This window comes from Corvus kubaryi, unplaced genomic scaffold (assembly GCF_017639235.1).
Source record: "Corvus kubaryi isolate FWS band 111438036 unplaced genomic scaffold, C.kubaryi_AGA036_p1.0 37385, whole genome shotgun sequence".
In the NCBI taxonomy this organism is placed as follows: Eukaryota; Metazoa; Chordata; class Aves; order Passeriformes; family Corvidae; genus Corvus; species Corvus kubaryi.
The window spans coordinates 9518764-9536259 of NW_024581127.1; the positions used below are offsets into that span (position 1 = coordinate 9518764).

The 17496-nt window shown below is 40.3% G+C and overlaps 1 protein-coding gene across 1 annotated transcript; it reads left to right on the forward strand.

Moving 5' to 3' along the window:
* The first annotated feature begins 1085 nt into the window (after positions 1–1085).
* On the forward strand, positions 1086–14674 carry LOC121668466 (carbonic anhydrase 3-like). Its single transcript, XM_042036315.1, has 7 exons — positions 1086–1354; positions 1434–1631; positions 4969–5087; positions 7013–7105; positions 8728–8793; positions 11077–11232; positions 12423–14674. The coding sequence occupies exons 1-7, from the start codon at positions 1318–1320 to the stop codon at positions 12540–12542; spliced, it is 789 nt and encodes a 262-aa protein (XP_041892249.1). The 5' UTR covers positions 1086–1317; the 3' UTR covers positions 12543–14674.
* The last annotated feature ends 2822 nt before the right edge of the window (positions 14675–17496 follow it).

The following is a 17496-nucleotide window of genomic DNA, read 5'->3' on the forward strand; positions in this document are numbered from 1 at the left end:
ATTCCTAAGTGAGAGATCTTGTCCTACCTTTGTCTCAAAGGATGCAGGATATCTACTTCTGATTAAACTCAGAGCAAGACAAATTTACTAAACAAGTTAAATAAAGTCATTTTAGTTACGCTAAACAAAGGCTATATTTAGATCTTCATTAGCCTAGCTACACTGGCCACCTAGAAGGGCAACCTTTATCTTCCAGCTGGTTTTGGGACATCAAATAGCACCAAATTAGTCCTAGGCTCTGTATATTGCAGCTTCTCAACCTTTTTCCTGTACCTCACCAACATGAAAAGTAGAACCTTTCAAAGCTGCAGGTTTATTTCCATGCTGCATTACAGTGCTGATGGGTACAAGTTCGCTGCAACTGTGTTTGAAATCTCCATGGTTTGTGATGCTTCTTGACTGACTCCCAAATATTTATCTTGGAGTAGTATTTAGAGTTATGCAGTTTGAGGTAGTATTTAGCTCAAGGTAGACAGAGTTGCAGCAGTGTTAGCATGGATGGACAAAGCTATGGGAGATCACAGCAAAGCTGGCATTTGCGAGAAAAGCTCTGAGTATTCAAAATAGATGTGCAGACAAAGCCCACTAACACAACTATATGGTCACTAACTCCCCATCATCTGAAAACCAAATGCTTTCCTGACCAAAATACCCACTGCTAAGATGCCTAACACGAGAAAAATATTTCGTGTAAAGCTCCCTGCATGAAGGAGAACTGACTGGACATCAAACCCAGACTTGAGCTAATGGTCAGGAATGGCCTCCTTTGAGGCTGGCAGAGTATCCCTTCGCACAATGGGATATTCGCAGGCTATGAGATATCATTTCAGGCAGACATAGGGCCTTTCTGAGCTGTTGCATGGGAGCATTTGTGAAAGCAGGGAAGCTGGAGTGGGGAAGACTGCCCGCCCTGGGAGCTCGTCCAGAATCTCCGGGTGTGCTTCCCGCAGAGGGGAGAGTTGCGTTCCCGCCCTCCGCTCCCGGAGCTGGTGCAGCTGCTGAGCGCTCCAGGCAGCCGCTCCTCACCCGAGCCGGGACCCACGGCCCCGGGGGCTCCACCGCAACACCGGCCCGGCCGCGCCGTCGGACCCTCTGTCCGCGGGACGGGGATGAAGGGAGCCGCCGGGCCCCGCCCGCATCCCTCTGCCTCCTCCGGGGGAGAACACGGCTCTGCCCGGCGGCCGCCCCCAGCCCAGCCCTGCCCAGCCCTGCGGGGAGGACGCGAAGCCGCGGCGGTCTATAAAAAGCCCCCCGGGCCGGGAGGGAGGGGACCACCCGGGAGCCGCAGCGCAGCGAGCGGGACGGGGCGCGGGCACCATGGCCCAGTCCGTGTGGGGCTACGACAGCGACAACGGTGAGCGGGCTCGGGGCCGCGGGGGGCCGGGACGAGCCCGGCTGAGCAGGGCCGACGTCTCTTTGTCTTTGTCCCTCAGGACCCGAGCGCTGGCACGAAAACTACCCCCTGGCCAAGGGCGACAAGCAGTCGCCCATTGAGATCAATAGCAAGGACGTGCAGCACGACTCCTCTCTCTCCTCCTGGCACGCCAGCTATGACCCCGGGGCAGCGAAAACCATCCTGAACAACGGGCGCACCTGCCGCGTCGTCTTCGACGACACTTTTGATCGATCAGGTCGGTTTCTGGTTTGGATTTTCTTGATGGTTGTTAGGAATCAAGGTTTTCAAAGCACCATGTATCAAAAAGTATCCTTTAGTGTCCAGTCTGTGCAGGCCAGCAGGGAAAAGTCACTTGGGAACGTAAAAAAAGTGCTCCTGGAGTTTATTCTGGTGGATCTGCAGTGGGACAGGAAGGCTGTAGCTGCAGGAGCACCCTGAAATACAAACTCAGCTGGATGGTGGACTTCTCCCTATCTCACCTCCTTCAACAGAGACACCACATTTTCAGGTTTTGTGTAAGGGAATAGAGTGGTGCCCAGAGGGTTTAGAGCGCTCTGAGGCACTTTGTAAACAAAAAACTTGTATATACATTGCTACTGACTGTGATCTTGGTTGCTTCTACATGGTAGTTCTTCAGGTACTTCACAGCCTGAAAAAGCAATGAAAATAGCATTTATGTAAATAACATTTTATAGTTTCTGGAAAGCTACGAAATGGCTTTGTTATTCAACTGAGAGTGAGCAATCTCATATCGCTAAATTAAATTGTTCAAAACTTGATTGCAGAGCTGCATCTTTGTAGCTCTGGATGCAGATAGGCAACAACTGTCAAAATGAATAATAAATTCCCAATATCATATAATGCAAAGACATCTCAAAAGCATGCAGTATTGATTGGTCCTTCATCAAGAAGGAAAGCTTATTAAGGGAAAACAGTTACTTTTCTTCGTATTTTTCTGTATCTGCTTTGATAGCATTTGTATTGGGATTTTGTTCTTAGTAAGCTATATCACTAATTAAATATATTCATAGTACATTGAAAGATCACTCTCCTGCTCGTTTATCTTGATGAGGCCCTTGTTTCCTTGGATTTCTTCATTTACCACTACAGCTATTTGTTATTTTTCCATGTCTCTCAGATGGAATCTCAGCTATTTAGGATGGGGACTGTCTCTAAGTTATGTATTTTTATGGTCCTTTAGTATTTATTACCACAGTTTCTACACAGTGGTCTCATAAATTGCCCTTTTATCGCCATAGAAACACAGAATGGTCTGGATTGGAAGCAACCTTAAAGATGACCTAGTTCCAACCACACCCTCATCACCACCTTCCACTCTACTAGGTTACTAAAGATGCATCCAACCTGGCCTTGAACATTTCCAGGGATGGGGCATCCACAGCCTCTCCAGGCAACCTGTTCCAGTGCCTCACCAACCTGACAGTAAAAAATTTCTTCCTAATATCCAATGTAACCGTACTCCCTTTCAGTTTGAAGACTTCTTCCTTGCCCTATCACTACCTGCCCTTGTAACAGGTCCCATTTATAGGCCAGAATGCTCTTCCAAAAGCACTGCATAAAATCAATGCCGTGACTGAAAGCATGGGAAGTAAATTGGTAATGAACATTTTCACATGGTTGTTCTGTCTTCTTCACAGCTTCCTAAAGGCTGAAATATTTTAGACAAGCTGCTCAAGAAGTTGTCTGCCCAGGGAAGAGTGTTGGAGAAAGACCCTGATTTGCCCAAGCAAAATGCAGCCCTGGGTGCAGCCCTTCCTTTAAATCATCTTCCCTCCATTCCCTCCCTGTCTCTCCCCTCCCCATCACCTCTGTTGTTCCTTTAGGCATCCAGAGTGTACATTCACTCCTGGCTGCCCTTACTTTCTGCAGGTTCCTGGACAGTAATTTAGGACACGAGTGTTTCATAGGCATATGTCTGTTCAGAATCAAATACAATGTTTGACAGCTCTGAAAGACCACATGAGAAAGAATTTCATAGATATTTTATTTCCTTCATTTATTGGCTTCTGCAGTGCTAAGAGATGAGGATAAGTAGTAGCCACAGATTCCATTTTAACTGGAAAAATAAATATAGTTGAAGAAATTTTTTTTCCAATGACATGGAAAATGTTGAATATTAAAATGATTTTGTTTTATGCTAGAGAGATTTGTATACTGTTATGAAGTGCTGTTTTCAAGTGCTTCACAGTCTTTGAGTTCTGTAAAGGACCACCTGTAAGAAACGAGTGATGAATGAGTCTCCAACTCTGACACTGACTTAGCTTCTAAATGTAGACAGGTCACATAAATTCAGCTCCTGCAAGTCCCTGCCTCCCATTGATTCCCGTGTGAAATGGCAAGCAAATACTTCAGAGGAGTTGAGCCTTAGAGTCTATGCCTTTTTTGTCCTATATTTGAAAGTGAAATAATAATAATAATAAATATTTTCCATTGAAGGCTTTTACAGAAGGTTTACTCAATATTACTCAATAGTATACTGAGTTATGATTATTTATGTATGAACAAAGTAAGAAAAGCAAGAGGAACTACATGCGTAAGTCTCAACAGTGCTGTTTTTCTGGCTCTCCCCTTGGTGGTTGTGACTCCTACCACCTAAAAAGAGAAACTGCAAAATTAAACCTCTTGCTCTGTGGAAGTATTCCAACATATATGATATCAAGAATTCGTTTGAGACCATTGGGCAAAAGAGGATTTATTATTTCAATGTTAACTTTGAACTTTAAAGCTATTGGTAGAAGTTCAAAATTGAATGCTATTTAAACAAGGTCTTCTGGCACTGCAGTTGTGAACTACATTATCAGCTTTCTGTGTAAGGAAACACGACTCATTCCAACCTTAGGTAATGAATGAAAAATACATTTGAGAGCTTATCCTCTAAGCAGTCCCTGCTCCAAAGAATCTCCAGGCTGAAAGAGGAGGTGTGATGTTTTGAAAGTCAGAGTTGATGTCAAGCGCCAGACTGATGCATGGTCAGCATTAGTTGGCTAAGCACAGCAGAAGTAACAGCATCGTAATTTCTTTCGTTGGTGGCTCAAGAACAATTTTCTAACTCATTTTACCTAAACTTTATTGTCTTCCCTCACTTCCAAGAAATAGATCTTTTTTTAATTTTTTTTTTTTTTTTAGAAGGAGCTAACCATCTGTAACCATTGTTTAGTTGTCTGACCTGTAAAAAGTATGCCAGTCATGGACTAGAGTTAACTTAACAGCCCTAACTCCCATCTTGGCAAAACAGACCCTTTCTTGACAAGAATCACCTGTGAACACCTCTCTTCTCTCTCCATACCAGGAACTGTAGTGTGTCCACTTGCCAGGAAAAAAGAGGCATGTTGGGCAACTGGGGTTTGATCCCGTGCTTGACTCACAGCAGCTTCCACAGTTTTCATATCAAACAGAGCTCCTGACAACACAATTCAGCCCCAGCCATGTAAACTGGCGAGTGTTGTGGGCTCCTTGCGATGAGCTGGCTTTAGGAGAGGAGCTGTGGTGGGTCCCCACGGGGGGAAGGCGTGTGTGGGTGTCGTGGGGGTGCTGATGCAGTGTCCTTGCAGTGCTGAGAGGGGGGCCGCTCACCGGCGCCTACCGCCTGCGCCAGCTGCACCTCCACTGGGGCTCCTCCGACGACCATGGCTCCGAGCACGTCATAGACGGCGTGAAACACGCGGCAGAGGTAGGGCGGATGTTTGATAGTGGCCTTCAGTGCTAACTGGAGTTTGACTGATTTTCCATCTGAACAGACTAACCGTTCTCCCTCTTGCAAGTATTTAGCTATCAATTTTTGTCTGTCTGTGAAACTTGTGAGCATCGGTTAACATGCAGTGGGATAAGTTGCATCTGCCAACAAATGTATCCCTGCAAGTATATTACTAACATGGATTTCTTTTCTTCATGCCAGAGTTTTTGCTGGTATCTTGGACTGTTTCAAAAATATTTGCGACAAAGCAATCTGTTATTTCCAAATAGGAAGATCTACTGATGTTTTTTGGCTTTTAGTCATTTCTGGTGTGTCTTGAGTTACCAAGTTAATTCAGGAAGAACAGAAAAACTCACTAAAAGCACATTTGATAATATCCATATCAAATGGATAATTAGATCCATCTTAAAACTGATTGAGAGTATGTTTTAGTTTCTGAACATCTCTGCTTCAAAATAGCTGGGTTTGTTTTCAGGAACCATGGAAAATATGATGTTTGGGTTTTGTTTGGGTTTTTTAATGTAAACTACTGCAGGACTGTTATCCTAGTTTGCTAAAATTCATGAATGCTTTAGGCCTTGAAGACTTCTTCAAGTCCTAAATATAAGTGAATTAACTATTGATGCTAGAGAATTGCTAGGAGAGGTTACCTCCTTCCTCCATCTTATTTGAGAGTAAGTTCAAAATACATAACTATGCCCACAAAAATCCTTCAGTAGTATTTTCCTGCCTTCCACCTAAACTCTCAGGGCCCAGAGCTTGGAGGAGTTTGCCCACCTCTCCCAGGACAAAACCAAGGCAGACATTTTCAGGGTCAATGTGCACAAACATTGCAGAGATGACTGTGGGTGATGGCTTAGGAATTTTTTCCCCCATTCCTTAACCAAAGCCAATCTTTGCTAGTGTTCTGCTCTCTGTGGCCAACTCAACAGGAAAAATCTGCTTCCTCAAACTATTTCTTGGCTAGTTCAAGCACAGACTTTTTATGTTACTTTTGTTAGCAATACTTGTGTATTTATGGACAGGAGAAGAAAGCCTGGAATATATGTACTTTTGCTGCATTGCAACCAAAGATATATGGTTGCTCCAACTTTATCCTTAGCAATAAAACCCTTACCCTCAAGAGAAAAGAAACAGAACAATAGAGTAATTTATATTCAGGACAAATTTTTTTGTTGTTATTTTACGTAATCTTTAAAAAAGAAGACTTTTATTTCCCCCCTGTATGACTCTGTTCTAGATGCTACTTAACCTGAGACTGCACACGGCTGGTTGCAGCATTTGTAGAGATTTTGCATGAGCTAGAGATTTTCTGGATAGAGATACAAAAATTTGAAATACATCCTGAAAATACAGCATTGCTGAAAGTAGATATGAGAAAGAAGTGTCAGATTATATCCCACAGTAGATATGAGAAGGAAATGTCAGATTATATCCCCACTCCCATCTGGTGCAATGTGCTGAGAGTAATAAGAGATACAAACCAATAATGTATGAACTACATACAACCCCGTGTAAATCCTTGAGCTGACATTTGTATAACCTGAAGATCTAAAAATGTACTTGAGATGAAGTGCATGTCAGTAGGTGTTTTATGCACTGCATGAGTGAATGTCATGTGTTTGGATTAAACTATTTATAGTTGTATTGTCTGATATTGTGTGGTAAACACCATTTTCTTTGTCCTATGCTTCAGTTAAATGCAAAGCAATGCTTTTTGGAAAATGTGAGCATAGAAAAGCATGGGAACAGCAGTAGGAAATACTTACATACAGTTTTCTTTTTGATATCCATTCCTTTACTTACTGTGTAATGGAATCTTTACTCAATTTAATTTAAAGTGAAGATTGTGCTGTTGGCAATTTCTTGTATTTATAACTGAGGTTTAATTGATTTTTTAGTTACACATGGTGCACTGGAATCCAAAACACGGTAATTTTGCTGGAGCTTTAAAACAACCTGATGGTGTAGCTGTTGTGGGCATTTTTCTGAAAGTAAGTGGCATATATTCAGTCTTTATAATTTTCTGTATTTTTCATCTTTCTCTAGTGCCAGGGGAAAAGTTACCATTGTTTTTTCCTGCACTGCAGCCCTTTCCTGTGGTGTGCACTGGGTGAGGAGGAGGGTCTGCATAGGCTGAATGTTTCCTCTTGTCTGTTGTCTGCTAGCAGGTGTTGTATCTGCCTGTCAGCAAGGTTATGTTGACTGATTGCCTTCTCCGGTCTCTTGTTGATTCCCACACGAGCTGGGAATCAAAATGAGTTCAACAAACCTACTCCAAAAAGAAAGAATTCATGGTAAAATATCACTCAACATTTTAACATTGGAATACAGAAACTTTTTAACAAAATAATACTGTACCAGTATTTTCAGATTGATTTTTTTGTAAACTTAACAGAAAGAAAGCAATCCTGGTATCAAACCTGTATGTGGTCTAGGACATTGAGAAATGGTAACAGGCACACAGCCTAATAGTGATAAATTACACAAACTTCAGTCCTTTTAGCTGCAGGTGGGCATTTCAGCTTGAACACACCATCAGGGAATAGATATCCTTTTATTGTTTTATCACTAGGAAGTGGCTTTTGTACAAGCAAGAGCAAGTGGATGTAATTAATTTTGCTAATGTCCCTGGACAGACTAGATCCAGTGTCATTTTAATTCTATTACACTGTGAGCCAACCTGACCTTTTCTCTTGTGGTTAGTTTAAACTGAAGGTCAGCACCTGTCCAGATTCTCCCCTATGACTATGTCCTTCAATTATTCTTCCTTTTTCATTCCTTTTGGTCTATTTTAGGCTAAAATTTATATAACTTACAAAGCACACTACTATGCTCCTATTAACCATGCTATGGTCAGCTAAAAGGTCTAGAAAAGTAAGTAGTATCATTATATCTTCTGGCCCTCTTTCCCTGCTTCCTTCTTGCTTTTTGATGAAGGAGCTATTGTTTATTCTCTGAATTTGTCATGTTCCATTACTGGGTTTTGGGATACTACTAAAACAGGATTGAATTATCTTCTGAGGAATTGAAGTTAATCTATTCTGGAACAAAACATGGCAATAACAGTACATCTTATCCATACTGCCTTTATTCTTCTGGGATGTCAAAGCTTTTGGAAGTGCTGAATGTCATGGACACAAGCAATAAAGTGACCCCATAGCTTGAGGACATCTAGACATGAATTCATCACATGTCTCACATCAAGTCTGACCTGACTGCATATGTGCTGCAGAATGAAGTGTCCGCAGAGCTACAGCCCTTCAGGCCATCAGGACTTTGCCAAGTGCCAAGTGCTCAGACAGCTCAGAGTGGCTGTGGGTTGCTTTTGAAGCAGGAGCCAAGGGTTAGGCCCTGGGTAGTGACACTGAGTGTGCAGTTCATTCCTCAGACAGGTGTGATGCCTTCTAGGGTCCTTCAACACGTTCAAATTGCAAAGCCAGTTACTGGAGTCTGCTATTTCAGATGTTTTTTAAACGCACATAATATTCTGTCAGTCTCTACTGGATTCTCTGAGACTGCTGTTGCCTGATGTGACAGATGGGATGTGCTGAGTTTCTTTAAAATACTGTGGAACATGATGAAAAAGATACAGTATTTGTGCTTTGCATTACAGGTTGGAAAAACTCCCAAACCAGAGATGAAGAGAATTCTTGAAGAAATTGAAAACATTAAGACCAAGGTATCGAAACAATTTTTGTGACCTAACATAGCTGGAAAGCTGCAGAAGCAGGAATCAGTAGTTCAGATTCATACTTTGCCATCATTTTGATGCCAAACAGTAGCACCAGAGATGATACATTGGACTGCGGAGCAGGATACTTTCTTTTGCTTAATTAAATACTTAACTCCTCACTTCTGCAAGTATTCTTGTTAAAGAGGATTTTTTAATTAATCCTTGCATACACAATTGATAGTCTTATTGATACTGCTCTGTAAAAAATACGCAAGTGGGCCAATACCAAGAAGAAATCAAAAGCTTTTTGAATTTGAGGACAACAGTGGCCAAAACAGATGCATATAGCAGAGTCAGAAATTTAGTTAGCCTAAAATGAGAAGAAATTAGTAGGACTGATGGAGCAGGCTCCCAGTCAGTGTAAGGGAGATTAAAAATGTTACTAGCTTTAAGAAGGAACTGTATTTATTTATAAAAGGAATTACATGGTGCAGTTTCTGCACCAGTCCTGAGTTATCTCTTCCTATGATACTAGCACAAATAGCATTGCAAATATATTCTAAACTGTTTTTCAGTTTAATTAATGATCTAAGGCACCAGTCCATACCTACTGCATAGATGCAGCTGCTGAAGGGAGCTATTTCCAGAGAACTGCAATATTGCATCTATTGTCATTTAGCATTAATATTTAACATAAACTTAATCTCTAGGTATACTTTAGGAATTCTACTTAATGATAAACTTTATGATTCTAATAATGCTAAAAGTCCTTTTCTTTATTTCACCTTGAACATGCCACCAGATCACCAAATTTGTAGGCATTTTCTTGAAAATTTAGCAGAATTCCTTGCATTTAATGTTCGTATGTGTTAGTACTGCCATTGATGTGCAGGTCTGAGCCTGAAAGCTCCTCTCTCCTTTGTACCATTGTAAGAGTCATACTAATTTTATTTTTTCAACTCATTCTTCAAAGGCAGTTAAGTTCTTTCTGCTGAGGGAACTGAAGGTTATTTTTTTCACCCTATCCATGCCCCAGCCTGCTGTGTCAGTGGTATCTGTTTTGATGGCTTTCTCTCATAATGCCTATATCATTTTTTGGCCATTTACATACAGCAGTTCTGGAAAAAGCAACAGTTGAAGTAAAGCAGAGAAAGATAGGTGCATATGCAATAAACCACATATTGTATATTATCTCTTAACTTCTTTTCTGTCATCACATACATTTTCCCAAGATTACTTATTTTTTGGAAAGATTAGTGGGTGGCATCACTGGTGTATTTATCACACATGCAGTTTCAATTGCTCTGAGTTTCTTGGACACCATACTGTGTTTACTGAAAAAGCACAATTTTGTGAAGTTATTTCCAAGCCCATATTGAACTTACAGAACAGTATTTTCAGGAAGATATAACTGCAGTCTTGATGTTATTCTTTCTATTCTTAATCGGTGCAAGGATGCTTGGAAACGATTTCAGCTCCTGCCATTCACTTTGTTCTAATCTAGAGAAGATTCTCCATGATAGAAAAAGGAAATAGGAATAATATATCTTGCTTTCCAGAACTGCATCCAAAGTACCAATAGAGAAGTGAACTGAATTTCCTTGGTTAGTTTTTGTTGCCCAGAGGAAACAAGGAATACTCATCACAGTCCTGTGGAGATACTATCCTATTCAGTGGCAGACTAATCAGGAAATGTTGTCTAGTGTCTCCTTTCTCCCTTGTCTTGTGGTAATCACCTCTAATTGTAAGATACTTAGGACCTAGTACTCTTACAGGAAATATTTTAATTTTTTACACTAAGTGTAATAGACAAAAAGACTGAGAGTGCCACCATGAATATATAATTAGAGCACAATCTTGGTAGGAGAGAGGTGCAGATTTCAGTTCCTTCAGATAGAAGAGAAGAATGTAATGAATCTGGGATAAATGCTTGGCCACTATCCTGTTGGATAAAAAGGGTAACAGTACCAGCAGTGCCACAGGCTTCAACTTTTATCCCAAGTGGCCCAAAATAAAAACCAATTTTGATAATTCCAGAATAGAAAAATGTAAAAATGAATTTGCTTTGATCCCACACAATTCAGTTTGTAATTTCTTTTAATTTATTAATGTAATCAAAATGTCAGGTATTATTAATTGCTGGGAATGTGCTTGACAGGAAGAAAAGGAGATTGATTTCTTGCATGAATCTCGGTATTTAATTAGTTCCTTTATAATAACATAGATACTGCTGTCTTTTAAGATGCATATCTCTAGAGTTACTGCAGAGAATTTTTTTGTTTCCCTAAGGGAAAAGAGGCTCCTTTTCAGCACTTTGATCCTTCAATTCTTTTCCCCAAATCTCGGGACTACTGGACCTACCACGGTTCGTTCACCACACCCCCCTGTGAGGAGTGCATCACTTGGATTCTCCTAAGGGAGCCTATTGAAGTCAGCTCAGACCAGGTAAACTCCAGCCAGTTCTGCTACTCCTTTACCAGTTGTCAGCAGTGTCTCAGTATGTCAGTGTGATGATTTGCAAGCCCTGTGTTACCTTGCACTTTTTGGTAGGGCAAGCTTTAGCTGTGGACAGTGAGAAATTGCCTGCAGAATGGACTGCTGGAATGGGCTGTAAAACTGACCCTGAGAATCAGGCCCTCTTGCATGACACCTCCTGGACCAGCCTCAGCAGGGGTGTTCTTGGGACCCTGAAAACCTGCTAAGGCAGAAGTGCCCCCGAGCCACAAAATTCAGCCATCACAGCAGCCTCTGTTCATTCTGTGTGTTTGACCATTAAGTGGCAAGTGTGACTAATATTTTGATGGTTTCCTGGTTTAAGAAATTGCTGGTCCAGATCTTGACTTCTTAAAAGCTGTCAGTGAGGAAAATCAAACTACCTAGAACCCGCAAATCTAAATGTTCATACAAATTAACGTACCTCTTGTATTCACATAGCTCAAATGTGCATTTACAGAGGGGAAAAAAAGAGCCAGTCTGGATAAGGTGACTTTTTTAGTTCTTGTGTCAAAAATTTGGTCAGCAATACAAGTCAGGGTATATCCTTTTTACTGAAATGGCTGTTTTCAGAATAGATTTATTTTTCATTTGGATGAAAGGGTAACAATTAATAAAGCAACATTGAAATTAAGTTGATTTGAAGAACAGCAGCTGAGTGCTGAATTCATGATTCAGCTTAATAATCCAGTTGGCGGATCTCTGCCTTACAGCAAAAAAATACAAACTTCTGCACCAGCTTTTTCTATCAGACTGCCTTGCACCGACATAGGTGCCTCCTCCTTCACAGGTAGCTGTATTTTAACAAGAGCCTGTAGCCCAGCTCCAGCAGGGTCACAGTAAGGCCCTATTCTTTTTCCACACTGTGGATGTGAATCAGAGAAGAATCCAGAAGAAGCCCATGCAAGGGTCAGATGATGCACTGTTCTGTGGATGAAGAGTGTGGAGATCCATAGAAACAGTGCTAGCTGCTGGGCTGCAGTGATCTTTATCACCAATCTCTACCAGTATTGTTAGAGACTGTCATTGTCACTCTGTGCTTATCATTATATAAGAAAGTTCCTTTTTCATCTCAGAGTTTGTTCTAGGCAGTAAGGTCCACAGTGCTTCCACATGGACACTTTAATTTTTTTTCCTTGCAGATGGCAAAGCTCCGCAGCCTTTCCAAGAACAATGAGAATGAACCCATGAGCCCTCTTGTTGACAACTGGCGCCCACCTCAGCCTCTGAAGGGCAGGATAGTGAGAGCCTCATTCAAGTGAAATCTCAAGTCTCACTCTGCTGAACCTGAGTGAGAAAATCCCTGCATCCCAAAGTGTAGTTAGTTTTTGCTGTCTACTGCTTTTCCTCTGGATCCAGGTCTGTGTTTCTCAGTTTGGAATTCTGAATGGTAAAAGTGAATCTGTTTTGAAAAGCAGAAAAATACTGTATGCAAATTTAAGCACAATAAGCAAATGTGAGATGCTACGATTCTTGACCACAAATGCCTTAGCATTTATGATCACTTCTCTGCCTTGTGGTCTTGTAAGAAAAATAGGCTCAGTTTCAACATTTAAAATTAATTTCAAAGGACATATAGTAAGGCAGAAAAATGAACCAGTAGTTCAGGAAAGCAGAAGTAACAGTAGATGAACAGGAGGGAAATGCCTGTCTCTACACTGTGATCTTGCTCAGACACCCCACCCTCAGAGGAGACATCCAAAGAATAAGTACCCCTTTAACATACCAGATTTTCCCTTCCCTGTCTTGTTCGTAGTTTTTTGTCCAAGATTACATTAGTGTTCTGAGGGTAAAATCAGGCATACTCAGTTTCTGTGTGAAGAAGAAAAGATACCTTGCTGTCATTTCAGCATTTGCTGTCTTTGCCATATCCTGCTGCTGCCATTGTTGATCTTTTCTTCTTTCACTGCTGCTGTTACTTCACCCATCCAGTGTAGAGTCCTGCTGGTATCATATTGCCCTGTATTTAGTATAGCAGCTTTAGTATTGCTGAGGGGGAAGTGCCTTTCTTCTGCTGCTCTATGTTATCTCCCAGAATGATGGATTTTTGATGCTCTCCCTGCTTTTTAGTTTTGACACCTTAATGGTTTCACGTATTAGGGATTTTGTTGCATATGGAAAGGATCTTTCTGGATGATTCATATGTGTCATTTGTCATTCCCACTACTGAAAAATCCAGGCTAAGTCACCTAAGTGTTTGTTTATTTGACTCTGTAGCTGGAGAATATACGTGGATTCTGTTTGGCTCTGTTCCTTTCTGGGGAGACACATCAGCTTGTAAATATGATCCAAGCAAGGAATCGCTGGCAGACAGAAACTTCTAAATCAACTTCCCCTGTCCTTCACCATGTAAACTTTGTCATTTCAGTGTAACACAAGTACCATCTAGGTTGAGCCCACATACAGATCATGTGAATAAAGATCTACATTATATTCAACACCCAGGTGATTATTCAGTATTGGACATAGAGGAGATTGGTCAAAGGTGGTGCATAAATCCTGCTGCACAGGAAGCTTCTGGGCTCTCTGTGTTCCTGTAACTCATCAGTGGGTAGCAGTGGGTGTTCTTCTGCAGATGTTGCCACAAACATGTTCACAGCAGCATTTATAAGGGATATGTCAACGTCTGAGAAAAGCAGGGTTACAAATAGGCATTTCCAAGTTCTCCTTAACTATTTCACTTTCCACCCTTACTAGAAAAATGGTGCTCCAACAGGGAAGTAATGAATGGGCGACACTGGGCAAATTCTGCTGTTATTACCAGCAAGATTCAGTGAGAATTCAGAAATGAAACTGAGGGCAGATTTTGATCCTTTTTATTAATTTAGAAATGTTCTACGTATTGCTGAATTTCCATTGAAAGTTAGTGTTTTAGTCTATTAGGAATGTATTTTGCTCAGTATAAAGCAGTTTCTTTTTTAAAACTGAGTTCATGTGAGTAGAAGCTAAACTACTGATTGAATCCTGTTTACAGATGTTTCAGCACTGGCTTAATTTTATCAGAAGATCAGCTTTTGATACCATGAGTGCAGAACTTGCAAGGGTATTGATTTTAGGAGTCCCTTAGATCTTCTTTCAAATCCTGAGTCTGTATATCTTCTCAACACATAAAAATGTTACTACAGAAAGCTCATAAGCAACCATTTTTTTCTACTGTACTATGTCTTACGTGTAAAATTTCTTCTCATATGCATATGCAGTTGGTCTTGGTGAGGAGAAAATTTTAACACAAATAACTGAGACGAGGGTTTGAGTCTTTCTACCTAAAAGCCATTGACTGTGATGTTTTAATCTCTTGTTACTGGGGCAGTAAAACAAGATTAGTTGTCTGCACTTGAAATAACTGCTTTTATGTCTTCAGAGAGCCAATAAATTGACTTGCATAAAAAATAAATTGATTGCTGTTTTTATGCAAAGTGGTGATTGAAAGTACCAAGAACTTACTAGAAAACCTTGCTGCTCCTTTCTTTGATACATATGCTTGTAATACAAGGGGGACAAACACTTGAGTACTTTTTAGGTGTTGGAGCTTAGTTTAATAGCTCATCCAGGTTTCCGTTTGTCCAGTCAAATAGATCCTCAAAAATTTGAGGATCATACAGAATCACTTATTCTCTGTTTTCAGGTACAAAAAAAAGGTGTTTATTTCTTGTCTGCACACAAACATTCTATCTTCCCAAAGTTCATACATGCCTATCTGGTCTTGAGTATCTCTAATTTGGACAGGAATTTTTTTTTTTGCACGAAGCACATTGATCAGTTAGTTGAAATGCTACATAATTCTGAAAATTCATGATTAGTTTATACTTTTGAAGGAGACAAACTTGTTAAAGAATAATTGCCTGCAAATCAGACAATGAGTGCACTTTGCTTTGTTTGCATGTTTCCTCTACTGCTTTTGAAAGGTAGAATAGACAGAAGTTTATGAACTACTGAAATGGTTTGGTTCCAACACCAAACACATGATTTGTATGTTGCCAAAAGGAAAATAACAGTCTGAAATTTATATTGCTTCCTCATGCACCTCCTCTGATTCCATTCAGTTCTCGGACTATTATTACACAAAAGCATCAGCCTCAGGGCAAATATGCTTTAAAGTTTTGTTTTTCCCTTGAAGAATAAAGTGCACACAGTTTTGTTCCACTGCCTTTCTTCCTTTGATGAATAGTGTAGCTCAGCATTGATTACCTTGGTAACAAACTCCAAATATGTGGATTCTAATCCTGCTGCCTCATGTGTCTTAGAGAAAAAAAAAAAACAACCAGTAAAAATTACCCAAATCTTTCTGGGACCCTAAATCCTTATGAATTTAGTGCATATAATGTATATATTAATTACAGCAGGGCAGCCCTGTGATTCAAGTAATTACCGCCTATTAGGTTTTGACAAACACTTAAAGCTTCCCAGTTTCCCACACCTCACGAGAGAAATTACTAGAAAAATCAAAATCTTATTCCTATAGTTTGAAAGCTTTTCTTTATTAACTGAAACTGGTGTCACCACCTTTCAGTCATGTGTAAATTCGCAGCAACTGTGAATTCCAGGTATGACCCTCAGTGTACAACCAGCTATGATTCTGCATTTCTACTGCAAAATGAAAAGAACAGGTATCCTTTTTTTCCCCCATATCTTAAAGAAAGATGCTCCTGGATGTCTTTGCAGATGTTTTTCTTTTCAGTAATCGGCGTTGAAGAACGTTCATATTGTCAGAGAGTTGAACAAAATAGAACAGTATCTGTTTCTTCCTGAGGCATTTTGTCCCATGCCTCAGCAATGGGAGCAGCTGTACGGTGTGTGTTCCACCTCGTCTATCTACCTTTCATCTCAATGAATTCTGGCATTTATCTTTGTCAATACTGGAGCACAAAGCATGTATTCAGGAATTATCTTATTTCCAAGCCTAAGAATTTAATAGAGCTTTTATAACATTCCTCACTCCCCCAAAAGGTAATGTACAACCAATGATGAATTAGAGATCAAATCAAACTCACATTCTTTTTTAAGAATGTATTTTTTAAAGCATCTTCTTTTCAGTTTACAGCTGCTGTACATGTTGATTTTCAAAAAAGTGCAATAAAATTAAAATATTCAGAGCCATTTGTGAGGGAGAGACCGAAAAACTAGAGTTTTGTGTTCATTAAAACACACAAACAAATTTGAATACAGATGGAGAACTTGTGATATTACTGGGAAAATAAACACCAACGGAGTACTGCTATTACAGAAAATTTTAACTTTGTATATTTGGACTGGATAGCACAATACTTGCAAGAATGTTCGTGCACTTAAATAAGCAAAACACTTGTAGAATCATAGGCCTGAGTTGGAAGGGACCTTAAAGATCATCTAGTTCCAACCCCCATACCATGGGCAGGGACACACACCTTCCACTACACCATTATTTGGGAAAAAAAATATGTAGTAGATGGAAAATTTCTGTAAAACAGGAGGATGGAGAAGAAAGAAATGCTGTTCATACTGCAAACTGATGAAGATAAAAGTCCACAGTCTAAATTAATACCTTGCTTTCAATAAGGATGACTGTGAAGAATGTGTGCAAGTGAAGAAGGATTAATAGGAATCTATAAATATATATATATGAGAGAATAAAAACTATCATTAAGTGAGATGGTAAATTGAGTAGGACAGTAGAGCAAACTTCATACAGATGGAGTTGTCTCTGTTTCAGAAAACAAAAGGATTGGCATAATAAATTGCAACACTTCTGTTGAGAACTCTCTTTAACAATCTCCCTGGAGACAGCACCCTGCCTCTCTATGGGAAAATCCAACAGGAAGGTTGGAAGTAATGATGCCATCAGGTATGCAGAAGAAAGGTTTCAGTCACTACTGAACCACACCTGTACTTAGCACAAGCAGGAGCATTGACACAGAATGTTATCTGTGTGGGAATTCTCAAAGTAAGTCTCATTGATTCTGCCACTAATTCTTTAAGTCAGAGGCTGACATTAACTCATGCTTTTGCAGTTATGTCATGCCATCAGTAAGTAGAATATGCAGTAGGTGTTAGGATAAAAACATGCCTTTGGTAAATTTGAATAGCACACTGTCACTCTTGTACTATCTTGCAAAAGATCTGTCAGAAAAGTGTTGAAGAACTTGAGACTCCTTCCTGGAGTTAGAGCAGCTTTCTCACTGCACTAGACCAGCAAGACCATGGGCCAGTTGTCTCAGACCTTGATAACAAATAACAGAC